We start from the raw sequence: 25,328 nt of genomic DNA on the forward strand, positions 1-25,328 counted from the left end.
CTACAGGTCGGTTGGTGCGCCTGCGCAGTAGAATCAGGAAGTGTCGGGGGCAGCGTGAGCCTCCCACGCGTTACTCCTCGCCACTGAGAGATCGAGCTGCGCAGGTGAAAAGATGCGACTGCTGTTACCTCAAGTACCGGAGGGGACTTGTGCTATGTATGACTTAGTCACATTGCAGCCGGCTTTGTGGGAGGCAAGAAACAGCGTTCGTGACAGGGGAGGGTTGAATTGGATGATACGAAATTGGGATGGGAGAAAATATAGAAAATGGGAGAAAAAGTTGATAAAAAAAAAAGACAACTAAGTCCTATGACTATTAGACAACTAAGTCCTATAACTATTAATCAATTAAGTCATATGACTATTAGGCAACTAAGTATTATGAATATTAGACAACTAAGTCCTATGACTATTAGACAACTAAGTCCTATAACTATTAATCAATTAAGTCATATGACTATTAGGCAACTAAGTATTATGAATATTAGACAACTAAGTCCTATGACTATTAGGCAATTCTTTTTTACATCTTTCTATGTGTCAAAAATGCTAAAAATGTGTCCATGGCTCTTCAAATAGTTTTTTTAGTATTTGGGAAATAACCATTAGCCTGCCCTGTATAGACCAGTATCAGTGTTCCCCAAACGCATACAATGTACCAGCGCGTTGGAGCAGTGGTGTTTGGGGGAATACAATTTAAATAAAATATTAGTGATTATTATTCATAGGTTAGTGGCAATTAATCAAAGTCTGTTGTGTTGCAAAATCTGCATGATTGCATTTACCACATTGTTGACCTGTGAATGAATGCAATCACACCAACGGGCTTCCTTATATAATGTATACTGACCTTGAAGTAGGACTGTGCTATATATCAATATATAACAATATATAACAATTAGAGTGTCCACATCATATCACTCATTCAAGTGTAGGGTTAAGGAAGGGCTCATTGAGTGTGTGTGTGTGTGTGTGTGTGTGTGTGTGTGTGTGTGTGTGTGTGTGTGTGTGTGTGTGTGTGTGTGTGTGTGTGTGTGTGTGTGTGTGTGTGTGTGGATATGGTGCGTTTGTCTATGTCTGGGTCTTCTAATATGTCATGATGTGCTCTGTCCTTGTGTCCATGACTGTATTGTGCCCTGTATCCCTATTGTATGTTCTATGTGCTTTTGTTTTGTTTTTATTCAAATGATTTTATTCTGTTTTCATTGCTAACCCTTTTTCACACAGGATTTTAGCATGTACCTTCTGGCAGGGGGACTGCCAATGGAAATTAGCCTTTTGGCTCAAATTGGGTGCATTTACATTTGTAAAATGTTTTATTAATGTACACTGTCCCCTTGATCAAATAAAGTAAACCTAAAATATATATATATTTTATATATACACACCGTTTATTTATCATCAATCAATGCTGTCAAATCTGTCTTTTTATACATCATGGATGCCTGACACTAAATGTATGCAAATGCCTATTAAGTTACAAAATTATTTCTAAAAGTATTTGAGAAAGTCTGAAAACATAGCTTCAGTTTAATATTGTATCACACTTCCCATCACCACGCAGTCCAGCATGATGATGACCAACCAACAACTGTGATTCTCCAACATTATATCCATACCTCAGCAGATACCGGAATATTATGTCTTCATTAACCCTTTCACTGCCACGCGACAAAAGGTTAATCCTTTCACTACCACACCGCAGAAGGTTAACCCTTTCACTGCCACACGACAAAGGGTTAACCCTTTCACTGCCACACTGCAGAAGGTTAACCCTTCACTATCACACTAGACGGTTAACCCTTTCACTACCACACTACAGACGGTTAACCCTTTACTATCACACTAACCGTCTGTGGTGTGATAGTAAAGGGTTAACCTTCTGCCTGGCGCTGCCTGGCGAGGCCCTGAGCTTGGAGTACACGGCCCGTCTTTACAGGTAGGTGGAGATGTTGAGCTGATGACACAGAGACAGCTGACAGACTGTCATTACTGCACTCTGTGAGTGGCAGGCAGGCAGGCAGGGGGAGGTGTTTAGGCTACATCCACACGCTGTCATTGAGGAGTCCATGTGCTTGAGGGTGTGGTGTGTGTGTGTGTGTGTGTGTGTGTGTGTGTGTGTGTGTGTGTGTGTGTGTGTGTGTGTGTGTGTGTGTGTGTGTGTGTGTGTGTGTGTGTGTGTGTGCGTGAGTGTGTGTGTGTGTGTGTGTGTGTGTGTGTGTGTGTGTGTGTGTGTGTGTGTGTGTGTGTGAAAGCGTGAGGGTGCACGTGTGCATGTGAGGGTGTGTGTGCGCGTGTATGTATGTTCGAGGATGTGTGTGTGCGTGTGACAAGCAATGCCAGTCCCGCGTTGCTTGTTAACATCTCTCTCTCTCTCTCTCTCTCTCTCTCTCTCTCTCTCTCTCTCTCTCTCTCTCTCTCTCTCTCTCTCTCTCCCCCCCTCTCTCTCTCTCCCTCTCTCCCCCTCTCCACCCTCTCTCTCCCCCTCTCTCTCCCTCTCTCTCCCCCTCTCTATCTGTGGTCTCTCTCTCAGCCACAGCCAGACATAATGGGGACACAACCTGCTCTCGGTTAAAAACTACTAACTGCTACTGTGTGTGCATGTGTTATGTATGCATGTATGTGTGTGTACGTGCGTGTGTGTGTGTACGTGAGTGTGTGTGTGTCACACCATTACAAACCCAGGCCCCATGCAGCATAATCAACTACAGCCTGTGTCAATTATCATTGACATTCCCTTCCATTAGTGACTGAGGTAGGGAGAAAAAAAGAATATATATATATATATTTATATATATATACAGTATATATTTAGTGTTATCAGTCTATCTAACAATGGTTATCTGGTTAGGAGCTAGTCACAACAACATGTGTACTGTGTGAAAATGAAATCTCAGTGATGACAGATCTCTATTAATAATAACAACCTGTATTTAAAAGGTTTTACCAATCAAACATTTAGACCGTAAAAAGGAAACCTCCTCTCTCTTCGCTGTAAACAGACTCTCTCTCTCTCTCTCTCTCTCTCTCTCTCTCTCTCTCTCTCTCTCTCTCTCTCTCTCTCTCTCTCTCTCTCTCTCTCTCTCTCTCTCTCTCTCTCTCACTCTCTAGAGACCTGCGAACTGGCCTGAGATTGGATCCATGTGGGAGTGGATTAACCCTTTCACTGCCGCACTACCAAACGGTTAACCCTTTCACTGCGACAATACACAGGTTAATTGAAATTTGATACGAGCAGGTTTTCCATTGTTATACTATACTCAGTCAGGGTTCCCACAGAAATTGCTAAATGAATTCAAGGACTTTCAAGTACTTTTCCAAGCAAATTTTTTTGTTTTAAATGGGCATTTAAAATAAATAATACAATTCACTTTTAAATGCAGTTTTTTTTATAGAAAAAAAATATCGGATCCAATATTTATGGCTTAAAACCAATTTCTGACACGTAAATAATAATAAAAAAAATTTCTTGATTAAGAATTATCATGGATGAACAAAACATTCAAAAAAGCACAAACAAGAATGGTTGAACAAAGCGTCCCTCGGTCGGAATCTTTACAAAATTATGGAATTCCGATGTTGTGATGTCGTTGTGTACAATTATGTCATCTAGATGAATGATAACAAGCACATAGAACTCTTCCGATATTTGAGAATAACGAGTTTTGGTTTGATATCACACTTTGTTATCATGCAGTTAAATGCACTGAACAGCAGTCAGATTACTTATTTATTTTGGATATGTGAACAGATATTGTGATATATATAGATACCGGTTGTTCTATGTTATCATGATATATATCAATACCGGTTGTTCTATGTTATCGTGATATATATAGATACCGGTTGTTCTATGTTATCGTGATATATATAGATACCGGTTGTTCCATGTTATCGTGATATATATCGATACCGGTTTGTTCCATGTTATCGTGATATATATCGATACCGGTTGTTCTATGTTATCGTGATATGTATAGATACCGGTTGTTCTATGTTATCATGATATATATAGATACCGGTTGTTCCATGTTATCATGATATATATATATATAGATACCGGTTGTTCTATGTTATCGTGATATGTATAGATACCGGTTGTTCCATGTTATCGTGATATATATTGATACCGGTTGTTCCATGTTATCGTGATATATATTGATACCGGTTGTTCCATGTTATCGTGATATATATCGATACCGGTTGTTCCATGTTATCGTGATATATATTGATACCGGTTGTTCCATGTTATCGTGATATATATCGATACCGGTTGTTCTATGTTATCGTGATATGTATCGATAGTGGGTTGTTCCATGTTATCGTGATATATATAGATACCGGTGTGTTCCATGTTATCATGATATATATATAGATACCGGTTGTTCCATGTTATCATGATATATATATCGATACCGGTTGTTCCATGTTATCGTGATATATATAGATACCGGTTGTTCCATGTTATCATGATATATATATAGATACCGGTTGTTCCATGTTATCGTGATATATATAGATACCGGTTGTTCCATGTTATCATGATATATATATAGATACCGGTTGTTCCATGTTATCGTGATATATATAGATACCGGTTGTTCCATGTTATCATGATATATATATAGATACCGGTTGTTCCATGTTATCGTGATATATATAGATACCGGTTGTTCCATGTTATCATGATATATATATAGATACCGGTTGTTCCATGTTATCATGATATATATATAGATACCGGTTGTTCCATGTTATCATGATATATATAGATACCGGTTGTTCCATGTTATCGTGATATATATAGATACCGGTTGTTCCATGTTATCGTGACATGACTTTCTGCCCGGCCCATGTCTCACCATGTCGTTCTTGTTCTCCAGGAAGACGGAGAGCTTCTTGAGGAAGGAGACCACCAGTATGAGCAGCTCCTCGTCCTCTCGGTCCAGGGTCTTCACCAGCATGTGGACGATGTTCTTGTTCCTCATCTTCAGCTCGGTCCGCGTGTCCTCGGCCAGGTTCAGCAGCAGGAACAGAGCCACTGTGGGGCGACAGGAACAAGGACACTCTTTTATTTACATTTTACATCTGCCAGGGAATCTGTCTGCCTGCCGGTCTGGTGCCTCGGGCAAGGACAATGGCAGGAGTATGTACGTAGCATGTACCTAGCATGTGCCTAGCATGTGCCTAGCATGCACCTAGTATGTGCCTAGCATGCACCTAGCATGCACCTAGCATGCACCTAGCATGTACCTAGTATGCACCTAGAATGTACCTAGCATCTACCTAGCATGTACCTAGCATGTGCCTAGCATGCACCTAGCATGTGCCTAGCATGCACCTAGCATGCACCTAGCATGTACCTTGTATGCACCTAGAATGTACCTAGCATCTACCTAGCATGTACCTAGCATCTACCTAGCATGTACCTAGCATGTATCATGTACCTAGCATGTGCCTAGCATGTACCTAGCATGTACCTAGTATGTACCTAGCATGTACCTAGTATGCACCTAGCATGCACCTAGCATGTACCTAGCATGTACCTAGTATGTACCTAGCATGTACCTAGCATGTACCTAGTATGTACCTAGCATGTACCTAGCATGTACCTAGCATGTATCATGTACCTAGCATGTGCCTAGCATGTACCTAGCATGTACCTAGCATGTGTCTAGCATGTAAAAAAGTGTGCACTACTCCTACTCCTTCTCCTCCTACTACTACTCCTACTCCTACTACTACTCCTACTCATCCTACTACTCCTACTACTACTCCTACTACTAATCCTTCTCATCCTACTACTACTACTACTACTACTACTACTAATCCTTCTCATCCTACTACTACTCCTCCTACTACTAGTACTACTCCTACTATGACTCCTCCTACTACTAGTACTACTCCTACTATGACTCCTCCTACTACTAGTACTACTCCTACTATGACTCCTACTCCTCCTACTACTACTACTCCTACGCCTCCTACTACTACTCCTCCTACTGCTACTACTACTACTCCTCCTCCTACTACTCCTCCTACTGCTACTACTCCTCCTCCTACTACTACTCCTACTGCTACCACTCCTCCTCCTACTACTCCTCCTACTCCTACTACTCCTCCTCCTACTATGACTCCTACTACTCCTACTCATACTCCTACTCCTACTACTACTACTACTACTACTCCTCCTACTACTACTCCTCCTACTACTCCTACTCATACTACTCCTACTCCTCCTACTGCTACTACTCCTCCTACTACTACTACTACTCCTACTACTCATCCTACTACTCCTACTCATACTACTCCTACTCCTACTCCTCCTACTACTCCTCCTACTACTACTACTACTACTCTTACTACTCCTACTACTACTACTCCTACGCCTCCTACTACTACTCATCCTACTACTCCTACTACTAACACCAATGACTCGTGACTTCACTTGGACTTGAGCCTTTTGACTTGAGAAGACTTGATACCTTCCCCCATGCCCAACTATTAAAAATTATGTTATTAAATGTGCCGTGAATTAATTCATTTCCAGCGAATAGACACTTCATTCGCGCAGTCCTGGCTCCTGTGTCACCTGCACATTGTGGGCGTGTTTTGTTTACCCCAGTCTAGTTTGTTGATAACTGTGACGTGGCTCTCGCCTTCCGTAGTAGCGAAGCAAAGATAGTCTCTGCTGCTAAGTGCTGACAGAAGTGGATGAGAGGTAATTATATGAATGAATCGTTTTTTTTTACCTGAATTGTAGCCGATGCGCACTTTTTCCACCGGTGCACTCGCATCTTGAACGTTTATGCCGGTGCACCGATGCGAATCGGTGAATCTTAACATCACTAACTCCTACTCCTCCTACTCGTGCTTGTGGGGGTACAATACCTCTGAGAAGCCGCTCCTGCTTGACCAGGAGACTCTGGTATTTCTTGAAGGCCTTCTCGTGTTCCTTCTTCAGATTCTGGTTCTCGGGGTCTTCTTCACGTGAGATCAGTCAAGGAATGGCTTCACTGTACATAATACTATAATACTGTACATAATACTACTATAATACTGCACATAATACTACTATAATACTGTACATAATACTACTATGATACTGTACATAATATTACTATGATACTGTACATAATACTACTATAATACTGCACATACTTTAATATTATATAATACATTTAATATACTACTAACTATTACTCTGTTAACATTTAATATACTACTAACTATTACTTTGTTAACATTTAATATACTACTGACTATTACTGTGTTGGCTTTATCATTTGATATACTACTAGCACTAACTATACTAGTACTAACATAACTATTACTATGTTAACATTTAATATACTATTACTCTATTGGCTTTAACAATTAATATACTACTAACTATTACTCTGTTAACATTTAATATACTACTAACTATTACTATGTTAACATTTATTATACTACTAACTATTACTCTAGTGGCTTTAACAATTAATATACTACTAACTATTACTCTGTTAACATTTAATATACCACTAACTATTACTCTGTTAACATTTATTATACTACTAACTATATTACTCTGTTGGCTTTAACATTTAATATACCACTAACTATTACTCTGTTGCTATACTAACTATTACTCTGTTAACATTTAATAAACTACTAACTATTACTATGTTAACATTTAATATACTATTACTCTGTTGAATTTATAACATGCATATTCACATGCCTTCGAGCAACATTGTACTTTTTAACTTATTTTATGCCATTATTAAGTCTGCACTTTTACATTGCACTACTTTTATTGTCTTTTATAGTCTTTTATACCTATTCTTATGTCTGCAATTTATGCATTGTTTTTTTATTCTGTCAATCTGTATGCTGATTTTATGCCTATGTTCATTATTTTATACTATATAGATAGTTATTAATATTTATTATTGTTATATTGTAGAAATGTGTGCATTGAAATGTCTGTAAAGTCTCGACGACATTGAGAATGAGGGTGACCTCAATTGTCTTTTCGAGTATAAATAAAGGTTGATGAGAAAACTACAAAGGGAGGAGGGGGGGGGGGGGGGGCAGAAAGGATATAGGCATTGTTCTTCTTCTGCAGCTCGTCGTGCCAGAGATCGTATCTCTTCAGCTCGTGCTCGATGATGTTCATGCAGAGCGCGCCGATCTTATAATGGGTGACCAGCCCGTGGAACTGGGAGAAGCTGGAGGAGAAAAGCACAGAGAGAGAAAGAAAAAAAGATTATAATAACTTCCATCAATTCAAACCCTGAAGAGTTAGCTTTTTTGTGAAATTAAAAACCCATGTGAAACCTGCTCTTACAAAACACTTACTGCCATCAAAACACAGAATGTTATTGAAGTTATTAGGTAACCGAAGACATCTGCCGACAAAACAGTAACGGTTCAATCGTGTAAAATCACTTGTACTATTGAAACATTGAGCAACGGATGTCAAGGCGACCCCCGCCCTCCCCGATGTAATGGATAGTGTTTGGGAACCCATCCTTCATTTTTGCAAAAATGGAAAACACAATTTGGAGTTCCATTTGGAGAGCTCCGAGCGAGACCAGACGACCCCAACCCCGCCCCCGGAGGAGCCGGCCCCGGGGCGAAAGTAGAAACGGTCAAATCCCAGAGATGGGGAGGGAGCCGTTCAGTCCAACAGTCATCTCCCGCTCCGACTTTATATAATCAGCCCGACTTTGAAAAAAAACAGTTTTCACAATCCAAAACAGTGAAACACCGTCGTGGAGGAGCGCCAAGAACCACGATCGTTTTTCAGGCCCACGCACACGTCCCGCGCCATTGGCCCAAATCGGTCCTGACAAGACCGTTTATGTATTATTCTATCGAGGGGTAATTCTAGTGTTGTTGAAGAGCTCCCCGGTTGCCAATTGAGGTTTCAACGCCGGGTTACGTTGTCATAGTTGCGTGACTGCTGTCGGGGGGGAACGGAGAGGAGAGAAGAGTGGACGCTGAACCCCTGAGACGACGGCCTTATATACATAAACAGATTGTTTTTAGTAATACTGTGCATGAGCATTACACTAGAGGTTCCAGTAGTGGGCAGCTTGATTTGCCAGGTCCAAAAACCAACGCTTTAAGGAGATCTTTTATTTTTAGAGCATTAACTCTTTGGAATAACCTGCCTCAAAACCTCTGCTGCATTTACAGTAGATTCACTTTTTAAAATAATCTTAAATTGTATTTAACACTGTCAAGTATTTTCTTTTGTTTTTTTTGTTTTCTGTTTCTGTGCTCGCATGTAATTTTAGCCATCTTAATTGTTAGTTTCATTGTGCATTGTGTGTTGAGTACTGACTTTTAATAATTTAGTTTTGCAATAGTAATTGTTTTTGTATGTTTTTTTTTGTGTGGACCCCAGGAAGACTAGCTGGTTGCTATGGCACCCGCTAATGGGGATCCGTAATCCAATAAAATCAAAATCTTTAGTTCCAGTCATCGGCGTGGCAACAATAACGAGGGCCCTCAAACGGGACGGCGGCCGAGACCACCGCAGGGTTCCCACAGACATTGCGAAATGGAATTCAAGGACGTTTAAGTACTTTTCCAAGCACTATTTTTTTATTTTCAAGGATGTCACTTGAAGGATACAATTCACCTTTAAATGCTGTTTTTTTAAACATCTTCTTGGCCTGCTTGCCAGATAGAGCAAGCTAGAAGAACATCACACTCAAAGAAGAAATGAGGAAAAGCCGTTGGAGCGTGCGAGAGACAGCGACTCTGCAGGTTTTTATTAAAACAGAACAAAAAAAACATTTCTTGATTCAGAACTATTTGATCATGGATGAACAAAACATTCAATGCGAATAGTTGATTTGAATTTTTAAGCACCTTGTTATAAAATGGGCTGTTTTCTAGGAATTCCAGGCCTTGACTTTTCTTGTAAAAAATCAACCACTTTAAGCACTTCAAGGACCTTGTGCGAACCCTGCGAGAGCGTCGCCAGCGTGGGCCCTGCGCTGCGTCGCACCCAGGAAAGCAGGCGATGCGAGTCCGTGTTATTTGGACGGGAGTCTGACCCAGCTCACGTTTGGTACTTTTTAAAAGAACAATCGGTCAAAGTAAACGCACGCTCTTGCTGCTACTTCACTCGCAACTTCACACAGCCGACGGACCGCCACGAAGGCAGCGCTACAGTGAATATGACTGGATTCATATAGAACTTGTACCCAAAGAGCTGCTTTAGAGGTTATGCGTCACATTCACCCACTCACTCACTCACACTCACAGGCACCGATGGTGGAGACAATCATGCAACTATGCAAACCTGCTTGTTGAGAGCAGTTAGAGGTGCAGGTGCCTTGCTCAAGGACAAGTATCTTTGGATAAAAACACTATTTAAATGCAGCCGATTGAGAAAATGGTAAAATTGTGCTTTTATATAGCGCTTTTATCCAAAGCGCTTTACTATTTTGTTCCTCACATTCACCCATTCACTCACACATTCACACACCGACAGCAGAGGCAACCAAGGGTTAAGTGTCTTAAAATTGACTCGTCAGATAGTGTTATTTCCAGGTTTTAAGAGTAGAAGGTGTAAGCCAAAACATAAGGGGTGGGGGGGGGGGGGGGGGGGTAGAGTGACCTATCAGGGACCCGCCTGTGTACCTGGAGAAACAGAAGAACACGTAGATGATGGTGGTGGCCAGGTCCACACTCTGCTTCCAGTCCTCCCTCAGAACCCTGGCCAACGCACCCAGCGCCGTCTCTGTAAACACACACGGACAGAGACACACATACACACAGATATAAGCATGGACCAATGTATAGAGGGAATCTGAATGAGAGGGAGGCCACATGGGAGAGAAAGAGAAGAGGTCAGAGAGAAAGATAAGAGATCAGAGAGAAGGTCAGAGAGAAAGAGAAGAGGTCAGAGAGAAAGAGAAGAGGTCAGAGATAAAGAAAAGAGGTCAGAGAGAAAGAGAAGAGGTCAGAGATAAAGAGGTCAGAGAGAAAGAGGTCAGAGAGAAAGAGAAGAGGTCAGAGAGAAAGAGAAGAGGTCAGAGAGAAATAGAAGAGGTCAGAGAGAAAGAGAAGAGGTCAGAGAGAAAGAGAAGAGGTCAGAGAGAAAGAGAAGAGGTCAGAGAGAAAGAGAAGAGGTCAGAGATAAAGAGGTCAGAGAGAAAGAGAAGAGGTCAGAGAGAAAGAGAAGAGGTCAGAGATAAAGAGAAGAGGTCAGAGAAAAAGAGGTCAGAGAGAAAGAGAAGAGGTCAGAGATAAAGAGAAGAGGTCAGAGATAAAGAGGTCAGAGAGAAAGAGAAGAGGTCAGAGAGAAAGAGGTCAGAGAGAAAGAGAAGAGGTCAGAGATAAAGAGAAGAGGTCAGAGATAAAGAGGTCAGAGAGAAAGAGAAGAGGTCAGAGATAAAGAGGTCAGAGAGAAAGAGAAGAGGTCAGAGAGAAAGAGAAGAGGTCAGAGATAAAGAGGTCAGAGAGAAAGAGAAGAGGTCAGAGATAAAGAAGAGGTCAGAGAGAAAGAGAAGAGGTCAGAGAGAAGTGGTAGAGTAAGAGAGAAGTGGTAAAAGTAAGATGTAAGTATAATATAATAATTCTTTTAGTAAGACAGCAAGGCTTGGAAAGCAAATTGGAAGTGGAAAGGGGGGAGGGGGGCCCAAGAAGTAAACCTTAGATGGAAGTCAGGCTGAGGGGTCAGGAGAAGGAGGAGGAGGAGGAGGGGAGGAAGGAGTGTAATCTAAAGGGATTGTGGGGGAATGTGATGAGGTCGTGGGCTCTCGGGGGCTGGCTGAGCTATGGGTGATCCTCTGCGCAGAGACACGGGTCCCAGGGTTCTTCTCGCCTTTCCAGCGCCGACCCCGGGTCTCGCGGTTCGCACGAACGCCCCGTTCTTATGCTGCGGCGACAGACGGAGCGAACCGGCGACGCGCCGTGACGGTTACAAATGATGCCGTGTAGCGGAGCGGGGTTGGGGTTGGGGTGTTGGTCCTTGGGGGTCCTGGGGTGGGGAGGGGGAGTGTGGGAGTGGGGGAGGAAATGTCTTTTGTGGTGTCTGTAATAGTACACGTTTTTTTTTAATGTTCTGTATTTATTATATTTATTATTGCTAATGTCGTTATTGTTACTATTATTATTGTTGTGGTACTGTGTGGTCTTGTTATTATTATTATTACTGTATTGTGTTGCCTTGTTTTATGTTTAAAATGGAAAAATTAAAAATATTTGATAATAAAAAGAATCTCGCCATCGTCAGGACAAACAGCGGCGGTGCCCCGGGAGGGAGTGGGGACGTGTGGGGCCGCGGCCCGCGTTCTCTTACGGACGGGATGGGCCTGGCGGTGAAAGAGAGGATCGACCTCTTAGAAATGAATCGAGCGCTGAGAAGAGGGTTGATCGTTTTCCTCAGGAACGACAGATCGGGGCATGAGATCGGGGCGACGCAAGGAAGTAGGAAATAACGAAGGAGATGACAGCTAATCGGGGGATTTCAAATTGGAAACGTATAGTTGTGTGTCTAAAAAGAAACAAAATCCTGAGCTTAGAGGTGCTATAGATAACATTCAGCCAGTAGGTGTCGCACTAGAGCACCAGCGTGTCATTTATCCAATCAGGTGAATTCAACATGGGGGAAAATGGGAAGTAGGGAGGGGATACATGCATGCAACATGTTCATTCATTTTGGACCCGCAATTTTTTTTCCATGATAAATTCATGAATCAATAATATTGGGGGGGGGGGGGGGGGGGGGGGGGGGGGGGGCAATACTTTTCCACAACTCTCTAAGAGCTCTGTGAATGTATAAAAAAATATATAAATATATATTATTCTACATATTTTTAAATGGATAGTTTAAGATGGATAGTTCAGATTTTTGGAACCCTAGCCTTATTTCTTACTTCTTACCAATAATGGTCAGTAGAGTCCTTTCTCAGCACAATGCATGCTGTTCCTCATACTAGCTCCGGATAGTTAGCCACCAACCAGTGCAAAGTCAATGGAGTCAGGCTCCTAGTCAGTACAAGCCGACTGAAGCTGGCTGAAATGTACTTGGTGTTGCACTGTAGAGTACATTTCAGTGAGCCTCAGTCAGCTTATACAGGAGCTCGACCCCATTGACCATTGGTTTATGGCTAACTAGCTGGAACTGATTGATTGATTGATTGATTGATTGATTGATTGATTGATTGAAAAGTTTATTAACAGATTGCAGAATGGGTACAGTACAGTACAGCTCAATACATACAATTGTTAAGGGGATGCAGACCAGAGAAAGACTTTCGTCTTGTTTACATCAGGGTCCCCCATTTTCAATTCATCATAACATATATGACACACACGACATACAGATAGACAGTACTGCTACATCTATACATTTATGACATACCAGATTTACAAATACAGTACGGTTTGTGATACAAAAAGTGTCCAGAAAAAGAGTGTATATACATTTGACGTAGAAACTGTACATTGGAGGAGGTTGGGTAGGTGGGGTGGGGGGGGGGGCTGTACATTGGAGGTGGGGGGGGGGGGGGGGGGTTGGGTAGGGACACACACACTGTACACTGTACATTGGAATACTGACAAAGCCACACTTGGTTTACTGTACAACTGGGTTAGGACATTTGTAGGGGCCAGTTTCGAAATGCAGTCTCCCGTAGGTGTTCTTTGAGAGTGTTTTTGAAAGTGGGTAGTGATTCACATTCCTTTACAGCTTTGGGTAGGGCGTTCCACATTGATGTGGCATAATTGCGAAACGTGTTTAGTCCCTTGTTTGAGCCGAATCTGGGTTTAACATGATTTGTGGAGCTCCCTCTGGTGTTGTGATCGTGGTATTCACTGATCTTTGGGAAGTATTTTGACATGTACATGGGTACCTTGGTTGTGTAGTGTATCTTGTAGACCAGGCCCATTGCAAGTTGCTGTACTCTGTCGTCTACTCTAAGCCATCCTAGGTTGTCAAAGTGGGCAGGGGTGAGGTGGGTTGTAGGAGTCAGGTCAAGCAGTAGTCTGACTAGTTTGTTTTGAGATGTTTGTAATTTGGTTTTTAGTGCCTTTGAGGTGCTTTGGTACCATGAGGTGCAAGCATAGTCGTAGTACCCTTGAATGAGTGCTCCTGCCAGAGTCTTCAGGGTATTCTTGTTTACCAGAACTACCAGAACTAACTAGCTAACTAACTATGGCTGCCAGTAGGGCTGTACCGAATGTAATTTTTTTACATTCAAAGCTTCTATTGAAGTTTTCGAATGAAGCTTCGAATGTCTGTCGTCATATTTTACGACATAATCATAAAAGAAAATAGTTATATCCTCAAACAAAAATCCTCAATTTGAATAAAGTGATTAATCTGATTAAATGGGTCTTTTTTTTGTATTAAATAATTTTTTCATTTTTTAAGATATTTTTTAGCGTTTATCGCTTTTTTTTCTTTTCTTTTTTACTACTGGGCAGTCCAGTAGAGAGAGAAAGAGGAGGAACGGGAGACAAAGTGGGGGGGAGACATTCGGCAAATAACGACGGGTCCGGGAATCGAACCCGGGTCAGCCGTGCCGCGACTCAGCGCGGTATGTGGTTCGCCACTGGGGCGCCCAAAATCAACTTTCTTTAATGAATATAACTCATTAATTAAGTTTCATCAACATAAATAATCCAATAAGGGCACGGTTGGTACAAAAATGATGGTGACGTCTTGATGGCGCGCCGAGCGGATGCAGATGCAGGCTACATCATTTATGATAAATGTTTTATTTAAATGTTTATGACGAGTCATATAATATAATATTAGTGTAGCCTAATCTTTATCTGCAACTGTGAAGAAAAACCCCATTGGTTTAAACAGAATGAATAGACACATAAATTATTTTCTTTTATAAATAAATAAATAAATTAATAATAATAAAAAATCAAATGTTGATTTAGAATTCGAATGTCAACATTATGAATGAAGCTTCGAACTATTCGGTACAGCCCTAGCTTCCAGCCAGCCAGCAACCCCACAGAACGTGGTTAGAGAGGTGCTTCTTCCAAGCACCTAATCAAATCACATCAAGGATAGAAAGTAGGACTGTCCTCAACTAAAGAAAATCTTAGTCGACTAATAGTCAAGGACTTTGTCGTCCAATCCATGAGTTGATTTAATCAACAAATGAGTAAAATTCTGCTTCCCACACAATAATGCATTAGGGCCTGCTTGCTTATAATTTTTCAGCAAACAATCTAGAAAAGCAAAACATATGGTCTAATGAAAAACGAACGAGTACAACTGATGCCTTCCGAAACAGAGAAGTTAAATAAATATCTAGCTTCGTGGGCCAGTTCTAGAAGTTAGTTAGAACAAGGTGTGCTTGTTGACCGAATTCCAATACAGTGTCGAGCCATCTGTGTTTGTTCACAGACTCAGTTACAAGCTAAATAGACAATCTAAGCGATCAAACACAATACTCAGCTACAAGGACTTCATGATGTGTGATAGAGAGCGGAGATCTAGGAGATCAGATCTCATTATAACTATAACATTATCTCTATCTTAGCTTGATGGATCGAAGCACAGACAGACACACACAGACGGACAGACAGACACACAGACAGACAGACCGTTACTAATTGTTAGAAGGTTGTATAAATCATTAACGGTAGGTCCCTCTTGGTAACATTATTGCTAGCTTTCCGGAATCCTGTTAACACCTAGTAAGCCCACTTAATCCATTATAAGGCTATCTAGCAGGCACGTGCACACATAGAGCCCAAGGGGTGCTTGAGCACCTGCCCTTTTGAGCCTCGTAAAAAAGTGCCCTTAAAATAAAATAAATAAAAATCCAACTGAAAAATGTCAGGATAGAATCAAAATATTAGGTAAAGATATGCCCCATATTCCATTGCAGTTTGCATGGCCTCCTCAGCGTGCCTCTCCGCGGACCTATATATTTTATGCATAGCATGGGTGGTGATGATGATGATGATGATGATAGAAACCGCTGTGGCGCATACAGTTGAATGCTGGCATCACACTCATTGAGGGACACGAAGAAGTCAAATCCGATGGGATTTGGGAATCTCAAATACAAATCGGGATTGGAATAAAAAATGCATTTATATTAAACAATACAGAATATACAGCACTTTTTGTGGTCTGTAGGGTAAGCACTTATTCCCTCCCCCCTGAACATTTATGGAGATGTATGGGCCTTTTAAGTCAGTGATAAAAGTGTCTTTCAAGGATAAGTGAGCTCCTGCACTGATTATTATAGTTAAATATTCAATATTTGATCACCAAAACCCCCCAAAAAACATAAAAAGGGGGCCCCCCGCCCGAAAAGGGCCCTTAAAAATCTGGCTCGCGTGCTTTGCGCGTTCGGTTATAAGAGACATAGGTATAGCGCCCTTTTCAGTCGTTGAGCACCTGACCCTCTAAAGTCCTGTGCACGTCCCTGCTATCTAGTACAATAGCAAATGCATAACATGAATCTCATAGCTAGCTTGATAAGAGTAGAAAATACGTGGTTTAAAGTTAGTAGAGAGGACGTCAGACGTTTTGCCAGTGACTATTTTTTTAAATTTATATATACAGTACCTACCTATTACCTAAATATAAAGAAAAAATTATCATTAGTGAAGATTAACCTATGTAGAATAGAATAGAATGCAAAGCAAACTAGTCTGGTTCCAGCTCAAATAGTTAAGTTGTCTCACCTTTTTATATATAATTTTTTTTATATTTTATACTTTTTTTTTAAACTTTTTTTTTACAGATGGCTGAGAGTGGAAGAAGTGTGGGACAACATTAAAATAAATAAATAAATAAATAAATATACAGTATATAAAGAATATCAGCCGATATATCGATATCGGAATATTTACCTGCCTAATAATCGGTATCGGCCCCAGGAATGCAGAATCGGTGGGACTCTAACACGTACCGTTCTGTATGAGCTCCTCCAGGTTGTTGGAGTTGCGAGCGAGGTGGAGGATGAGCGTGGCCCCTCTGATCTTCTCAGGGACGTCCTCGTAGAGCAGCTCCACGTACTCCTCTATGCTGTTGATGTTGGCCTCTTCGTCCAGCTGCAGACGCACGTGGTTCAGGAAGACATCAAACACATCGTCTTTTAAAACAGAAACCGTGAACAAACTCAAACCAGGAATGTGAAGTGGGCCTCATTTATTAATATATCTGTACGTGTAAAAGGTGGAAAATTTATACTACTATGCCACGATTTACTTAAAAACACAAAACAGGTGTGATTGGAGGATAAAGAAAAGAGGGCAGGATTTGAGTCAATTACCATTACAGTACAGTATGTCATTAGGCTATACAGACATGTACAGTATATGAAAGTATTCACACAGTACAATATGCATGTAAAACTCCACATGTCACAAGTTCATGTTCTTTCTATATTCACTCCCTACCTCCATTCCAGCGTATGGCGTTAGTTCTCTGGGAGAGTTCGGCTGCTTCTCTGGCTTGTCTATAAAAGGCAAATTACAAGTGACAATTACCATAATCAGTTATATATTCATACTATTTTACTTTAACTCTTTGACTGCCATCGACGTTCCCCATCTGCACTGGCTAGTGGCAGCTTTTCTTTTCTTTTTATTATTTTTAAATTTTTCTGTATTTTTGCTCCCATCCCAATTTAGTCATTATGCCAATTCCATTCCTGGTCGTTGCGCACATTGCCCCACTGTCGGCCTAGGGAGGGTGTAGAACTACCACATGCCTCCTCCGATACATGTGGAGTCAGCCAGCTGCTTCTTTTCACCTGACAGCGAGGACTCTCACTGGGGGAATGTAACGCGTGCCGTGCAGAGGTTCACGCTATTTCCCCCCGATCCGACCAGTAGGAACCGCAGTTTACAACGACCAGGACACATCCCCCGCCAGCTTCCCACCTGCTAACACTGCCAATTGTGTTAGTAGGGACGACTGACCAAGCCGGAGGTACCGCTGACAGCTGGATTCGATCCCAGAGTCTCTGCGGTGGTAGGCGAGTGCATTCTCCACTGCGCTACCCAGCGCCAGCTTTTCTTGACCATTTTCACGATATTTCACTATCTTTGCGGAGCTATTGTATATTCTATATTATAGCTATGAAGACAATAGTATTTGACAGACACTATTTCTAGTCCAACATGTAAAAAATAGTTTGTTTCTACATACCTTCGTTCGTTCACAATTCCAAGCTAAACATTGCCCTGTTTCACTAAAATCCAGGCTGGTTTCCTAGATCGTGAGATAAAGTGTGTTTTGTGCAGCGTATGCGCAAATCTCGCGGCTGCTCGCTTGACACCTATATTATTGCCAGGTCAAAGGTAAACACATGACCTTGTTTCTTCACAAAGCCGGTGATTGATTGATTGACAATTTTATTAACAGATTGTAGAATGGGTACAATACAGTATGGCTCAATACACACAATTGTTAACACATTAACTGCCACGCTTATATCCATCAATGTATCATCTCTGCCACCACTCTAAGCCTATGGAGATGTTCACCTTCTTTGCAGGGCTATAACTTTTTAAATTGTATTGCTAAATTGACATTACTATGGCCCATTCAACATCGATTATCTATCGTTCAGGATGTAGGAACGTTATACTTTTTCATTCATAGATTCATACGAAAATACCGTCTAGAATATAAATATGTTTTTATCGTTTTCTGCAGTAATTCCTAGAACGTGAGTTATAGGCATAAACGCATAATTATCAACTGCCGTTTGTTGCCGATACACGTTATATTAAAAACTTCAACTGTACATGATCCTAAACGTTATGACTGATCATGCGCGGATGAACGGTGGGGGGGGGGGGGGGGGGGGGGGTCGTTTATAATTCCGTGATCGTCAGTAAATGCTTTATGTAGTATGGGTGATATATTGATCAGAGCAGTTTGCATTATTAATAATAAACACTCACGCTGAGAATGATGTCAGTGTCCTCTTACCGTTCGTCGATGAGACTGGAGGAAAAAGATCCCACTTATTTGACGTGATCTACTCAATCCATTTCCAGTTTGTATAATAATAATAAACGCCCAAATCATATCGATTATTGAGTTATGGCAGCGATCCATATACACAACGTGTGTCTAGAGTCATGCAACAATATGTGAGTGCCGGACGCATTTGCCCGGTGCACCGAGATCACAAGAGATCCATTTCCGGTTGTAACTCGCCGATCATCCACCAGGCGTCAGTATTGAAGCGTTGCAGAGTTGTGCAGGCTCCCACTGCATCAGACCAGGCTCCGTGAGGGCATTCTGAATACCATGGCAAAAAAATTAAATATGATCTCAATAACGTTGTATGCCGTGGAATGGCAGAATTAGCATGACCTTGAAACACGTTGTACGACGGTTTTGGCGAAGGATGTGTTAAGGGGATGCAGACCAGAGAAAGACTTTCGTCTTGTTTACATCAGGGTCCTCCATTTTCAATTAATGAATTGTAAGTAAGGGTGCAATTAGCACCGTGCAATCCATTCTTTGTGGATCCCGCCCCTAGTATTTTAGTATAGTATATTATAACGTATAAAAGAAATTAAAAAAACTAAAAAATATTTTTACACATTATTGATGTGTAAAAATGCCACTTATCGATTTCACGCAGTTATCGATAAATCGATAAGTGGTCTAACCCTCACAGACTGGATGTTCTGACTGTACCTCACAGACTGGATGTTCTGACTGTACCTCCTGCACATTCACAGACTGGATGTTCTGACTGTACCTCCTCACAGACTGGATGTTCTGACTGTACCTCCTCACAGACTGGATGTTGTGACTGTACCTCACAGACTGGATGTTCTGACTGTACCTCCTCACAGACTGGATGTTGTGACTGTACCTCCTCACAGACTGGATGTTCTGACTGTACCTCCTCACAGACTGGATGTTCTGACTGTACCTCACAGACTGGATGTTCTGACTATACCTCCTCACAGACTGGATGTTCTGACTGTACCTCACAGACTGGATGTTCTGACTGTACCTCCTCACAGACTGGATGTTGTGACTGTACCTCCTCACAGACTGGATGTTCTGACTGTACCTCCTCACAGACTGGATGTTGTGACTGTACCTCCTCACAGACTGGATGTTCTGACTGTACCTCCTCACAGACTGGATGTTCTGACTGTACCTCACAGACTGGATGTTCTGACTGAACCTCCTCACAGACTGGATGTTCTGACTGTACCTCCTCACAGACTGGATGTTCTGACTGTACCTCACAGACTGGATGTTCTGACTGTACCTCCTCACAGACTGGATGTTCTGACTGTACCTCACAGACTGGATGTTGTGACTGTACCTCCTCACAGACTGGATGTTCTGACTGTACCTCACAGACTGGATGTTCTGACTGTACCTCCTCACAGACTGGATGTTCTGACTGTACCTCCTCACAGACTGGATGTTCTGACTGTACCTCACAGACTGGATGTTGTGACTGTACCTCCTCACAGACTGGATGTTCTGACTGTACCTCCTCACAGACTGGATGTTCTGACGGTACCTAGGGTTGGGCACCGAGAACCGGTTCCTAACTTCCGGTTCTGGAACCGGAAGTAACATATTTGCATTTCGATTCTTAACCCATTCTCTGCCACCACTTTGATCATCCTAAACCATTCTCTGCCAGCGCTATTTGTCTATGGAGATGTTCACCTTCTTTGCAGGGCTATAACTTCTTTAATTGTATTGCTAAATTGACATTACTATGGCCCATTCAACATCAATTATCTATCATTCAGGATGTAGGAACGTTTTACTTTTTCATTCACACATTCATACGAAAATACCGTCTAGAGTATAAATATGTTTTTATCGTTTTCTGCAGTATTTCATAGAACGTGAGATATAGGCATAAATGCATATATTAGATTATCAAATGCAGTTTGATACCGATCCATGCTATATTAAAATGTTTAACTGTACATGGTCCTAAACGTTATGACTGATCATCTGTGGGTGAACGGAGGGGGGGGGGGGGGGGGGGGGGTGTGATATATGGTACTCGGGTTCGATTAAGAGCAGCGTGTTGAAGAGTGTTGTGATCGACTAATGATGTCTGTGGTGCATTCCTGACCTGACGCTCACTAAACCTGTTGCTGTGGCTACCAACTGAGCTTGTGTGTGTTGTCAAGTTATTGCTATACGGAACCCAGCCAAAACTACAACATGGTGTCAGAAGTGGCTGAATCTTCACTCTACGCACGTCGATCTCACGGATTATAAAACCCAGCGGATTTGCGGAGTGAGTGATGAACTTTTGTTGGGCTAGTTGTTGCTAACGCTAGCAACAGCGTCTGGACGGCGCAGCAGAGCACATAACAGAGGAGATGGAGCAGCTCAAACCACCGTCCTACTCACGGGAAACCTGGCAGAGAATTGGCGCAGGTGGGAGCAGCGTTTTCAACTGTATATGACAGCCTCTGGAGCAATTGCAAAGGATGAAAAAATTAAAGTGGCCATACTGTTACACACAATTGGTGAAGATGCTTTGGATGTATTCAACACGTTCACATTTGTTGAGGGTGACGAGAAGAAAGTGGATGCAATCCTCAAGGCTTTTGAAACATATTGCAGCCCACAGAAGAATATTGTTTTTGAACGGTACCAGTTCTGGTCCCATTCTATGGCTGATGGGATGACAGTGGACAAGTTTGTCACGGAACTGCGCCAGAAGAGCAGAAACTGTGAGTTTAAAATAAGTGAGAACGAAATGATCAGAGATAAATTGGTGTTCAGCCTGAATAATGCTGCTCTGAAAGAAAGGCTACTGAGGGAGAATAATTTAACCCTTGAGAAAGCAGTAGATGTGTGCAGAGCATCAGAAGCTGCGAGGAGCCAGTTGCAAGCTATGCAAACAACACAGGCTGTGGGGGAATCATATGTGCAAGCCATAAGTAGAGCTCCAGCTCAACCAGAGAGGGGAAGATTCTACAAAGACAGGAGGACAGAAAAGAAAAACAGAGAGTGGATTGCACAATGCAACAAGTGTGGGAGAACACATGAACCACGCCAGTGTCCGGCTTATGGTGCTGTATGCCACAAATGTAACAGGCAAAACCATTTAGCAAGGATGTGTTCTACACCAGCTGACAGGACGGGCACCCAACCATACAGAACAGTAATAAGACGTGGTGTCCACGACATTGAGACTGAGGTAGATGTAGACTCACTGTTTATAGGTACTGTGTCATGTGTGGAAGTGGATGCAGTCACTAAAAGTAAAGACACTGCATGGTACACTGTGGCCAATGTGAGGAATGTCCCGGTCAAATTCAAGATTGACACGGGGGCGGATGGAAACGTGCTGCCTATGTCCATTGTAAAGACATTTCCAGGTCGTATCCAGCTACAGCCCACAAGAACAGTGCTGGTAGCTTATGGAGGGAACCGTCTGAAGCCGGAAGGGACCGTGACACTGATGTGTGAAACTGCTAAGGCTAAAGCCAAGCTTGATTTCTATGTGATCAACCAGTCAACCGTGCCGATCATGGGCAGAGAGGCAAGTGAAGTACTGCGGCTTGTGAAACGAATTGATGCACTTGAGAAGACACCTCCAGCCACAACAGAGAAGCTGAAGAGACCTCCAGCCACTAAAGAGGAGTTGCTGGAGATGTACCCATCTCTCTTCTGCGGGCTGGGTGAGTTCCCGGGTGTACATCACATACACATTGACCCGGCAGTTACACCTGTGGTACATGGGTGCAGGAAGATTCCCCTTGCTGTCCTGGACAGGCTGAAGGTCACACTGCGCCACCTTGTGGAAGCAGATGTAATAACCCCTGTGAATGACCCAACAGCATGGGTGAGCAGTTTGGTGATCACAGAAAAAAAAAATACTCAACTCAGGGTGTGCTTGGACCCCTGTGATCTGAACAAGGCCATACAGAGGCAACATTACTCCATTCCCACTCTAGACGATGTCTGCTGCAAACTGGCAGGGAAATCTATCTTCACCATTCTGGATGAGAAGGATGGATATTGGCAAGTGAAACTGGATGAGCCATCATCTGAGCTGTGTACATTCAACACACCATGGGGCCGCTACCGCTTTAAGAGATTGCCATTTGGCATCAAGTCAGCCAGTGAAGTGTTTCAGCAGAAGAACAGTGAGACCTTCGGTGACATAGAAGGTGTACATATCATAGCTGATGACATGATAATCGCTGCATCCTCAGACCAAGAGCACGCTGAAATTCTCCAGCAGGTCATGAAGAGGGCACAAGCTGCCAATGTCAAGTTCAACAAAGACAAAATCCAGTTCAAAGTCGACACAGTGAAATACATGGGCCACATCATCACACCAGAGGGTGTTAAACCTGATGATGCAAAGGTGATAGCCATCGCCAACATGCCGGCACCGGAAGACAAGAAAGGCCTCCAGAGATTGTTAGGCATGACAAGATACTTGGCCCAATACATTCCAGGGGAAGCCACAATAACGGCTCCTCTGAGACAGCTGCTGAGAAAGGAGGCAGCATGGCAGTGGGCCCATGAACATGATGCAGCGCTGGAAAGCCTGAAGGCTGCTCTCATTCAAGCCCCAAGTCTCAAGTTTTATGACAAACACAAACCCTTGACGATCCAAGCGGATGCGTATAAAGATGGATTGGGGGCGTGTCTTCTACAGGAAGGCTACCCGCTGAGCTATGCCTCCCGAGCATTGTCAGACACAGAGAAAAACTATGCTCAAATAGAGAAGGAGCTGTTGGCGATTGTGTTTGCAGCCAAGCGGTTCCATCAGTACATATATGGGCAGACAGTGAGTGTGCAGTCGGATCATAAACCTCTGGAAGTCATCTTTAAGAAACATCTGAGCAAAGCACCAGCTAGACTACAGCGGATGCTTCTTCAGCTGCAGTGCTATGATCTTGAAATCACATACACTCCAGGAAAAGACATGCATGTTGCCGATACTCTCTCTCGTGCAGTGGTGAAAGGGCACGTTGGAGGTCTCACTGAGAATCTGTTTGATGAGAAAGTGGTGTATGCGATGGAGGCCACAGATGCGTTGAGTGAAAACATGCTCAAGCAACTCCAGCAAGCAACTGCAGCAGACAAAGTGTTGCAGGCAGTGATACAAGCACACCAAAAGGGCTGGCCAGAAAGGAGACAACGCTGTGATGGCATATTACACCAATACTGGCCGATGCGTCACACAGTGAGCATCAGAGATGGTGTAGTAATAACGGAAGACAAGATCATCATTCCTCAGAGCATGAGAGCAGTAATCATGGATAAATTGCATCTTGCACACCAAGGTGTCCAGCGAATGAAAGCCCATGCCAGGAAGGTCCTATACTGGCCAGGAATGGCACAAGACATAGAGAAAAAAGTGGAAATGTGTGCCACATGTCAACAGATGCAGCCACAAAATCAAAGAGAACCTCTCCAGTCACATGAGATACCAGAACTGCCATGGATGAAACTGGGGACTGACATATTTGAGCTGCATGGACAATCCTATCTAGTGATTGTTGACTACTTGACCAAGTACCCAGAAGTGCTAAACCTACCAGACAAGACTGCCCACTCAGTCATACAAAGGCTGAAGTCAGTCTTCTCCAGACATGGGATTCCCAAAGAGCTAGTGTGTGATCATGTTCCATTTGCGAGCTGTGAGATGCAGAAGTTTGCTGCAGAATGGGGCATCAAGATCACACACTCTAGCCCTGGATACCCACAGTCCCATACTCCAGAGAGTATGGTCAAAATGGTGAAACGCACACTGAAGAAGGCAGCTAAAACAGGCACTGACCCGCATCTGGCTTTGCTGTCATTGAGAAATACACCAGTGACAGGCCTAGATGTCTCCCCAGCGCAGATGTTGATGGGACGTGTCCTGAGGAGCCCGCTGCCGTGCACCAGCGCAGTGTTGCAGCCATCCACCCCAAGTAACATACATAACAGGCTCCAACACCTGCAGGCACAAAGGGAGAAGTACTACAATGTGGGAACCAGACCACTATCTGTACTGACTCCTGGAACCACAGTACACATGAAAACAAGGCAAGGCTGGAAGCCTGCTGTCGTGTTGAGCAAGAGAGTAGAGCCACGCTCTTACAGTGTGGAATCACCGGCAGGCGTGATCTTCAGGAGAAACAGATGCCACCTGAGGACGGTTCATCCAAGTCTGCTTGAGAATGCTGATCCTGAGTATGCTGATCCTGAGTCTATCGACGAGCCAGAAGCTCTGCGGGACGAGCCATGGACTCTGCGGGATGAGCCGCCTGCCCAGAACCAGCCCTCCCAGTCCAGCACGGGCGACTCCCCTACATGCCGCACCAGATCTGGGAGAGCTGTCGTGCCGCCTGTGAGATACAGC

The 25,328-nt window shown here is 42.9% G+C and overlaps 1 protein-coding gene across 1 annotated transcript in view; it reads right to left on the bottom strand.

The window, feature by feature from the left end:
• Positions 1-25,328, bottom strand: part of kifap3a (kinesin-associated protein 3a) — a 111,478-nt gene that overhangs the window by 80,579 nt on the left and 5,571 nt on the right. The window contains exons 4-9 of the mRNA XM_084308345.1: positions 17,395-17,453; positions 16,905-17,046; positions 10,648-10,747; positions 8,092-8,216; positions 6,892-6,990; positions 4,863-5,041 (exon numbers count right to left, since the gene is read on the bottom strand). Of these exons, the coding sequence (XP_084164471.1) occupies positions 4,863-5,041; positions 6,892-6,990; positions 8,092-8,216; positions 10,648-10,747; positions 16,905-17,046; positions 17,395-17,453 (704 nt within the window). The remainder of the gene's footprint in view (positions 1-4,862; positions 5,042-6,891; positions 6,991-8,091; positions 8,217-10,647; positions 10,748-16,904; positions 17,047-17,394; positions 17,454-25,328) is intronic.

The sequence above is a fragment of the Notolepis coatsorum genome (assembly GCF_963971535.1).
Source record: "Notolepis coatsorum genome assembly, chromosome: 2".
Lineage (NCBI taxonomy): Eukaryota > Metazoa > Chordata > Actinopteri > Aulopiformes > Paralepididae > Notolepis > Notolepis coatsorum.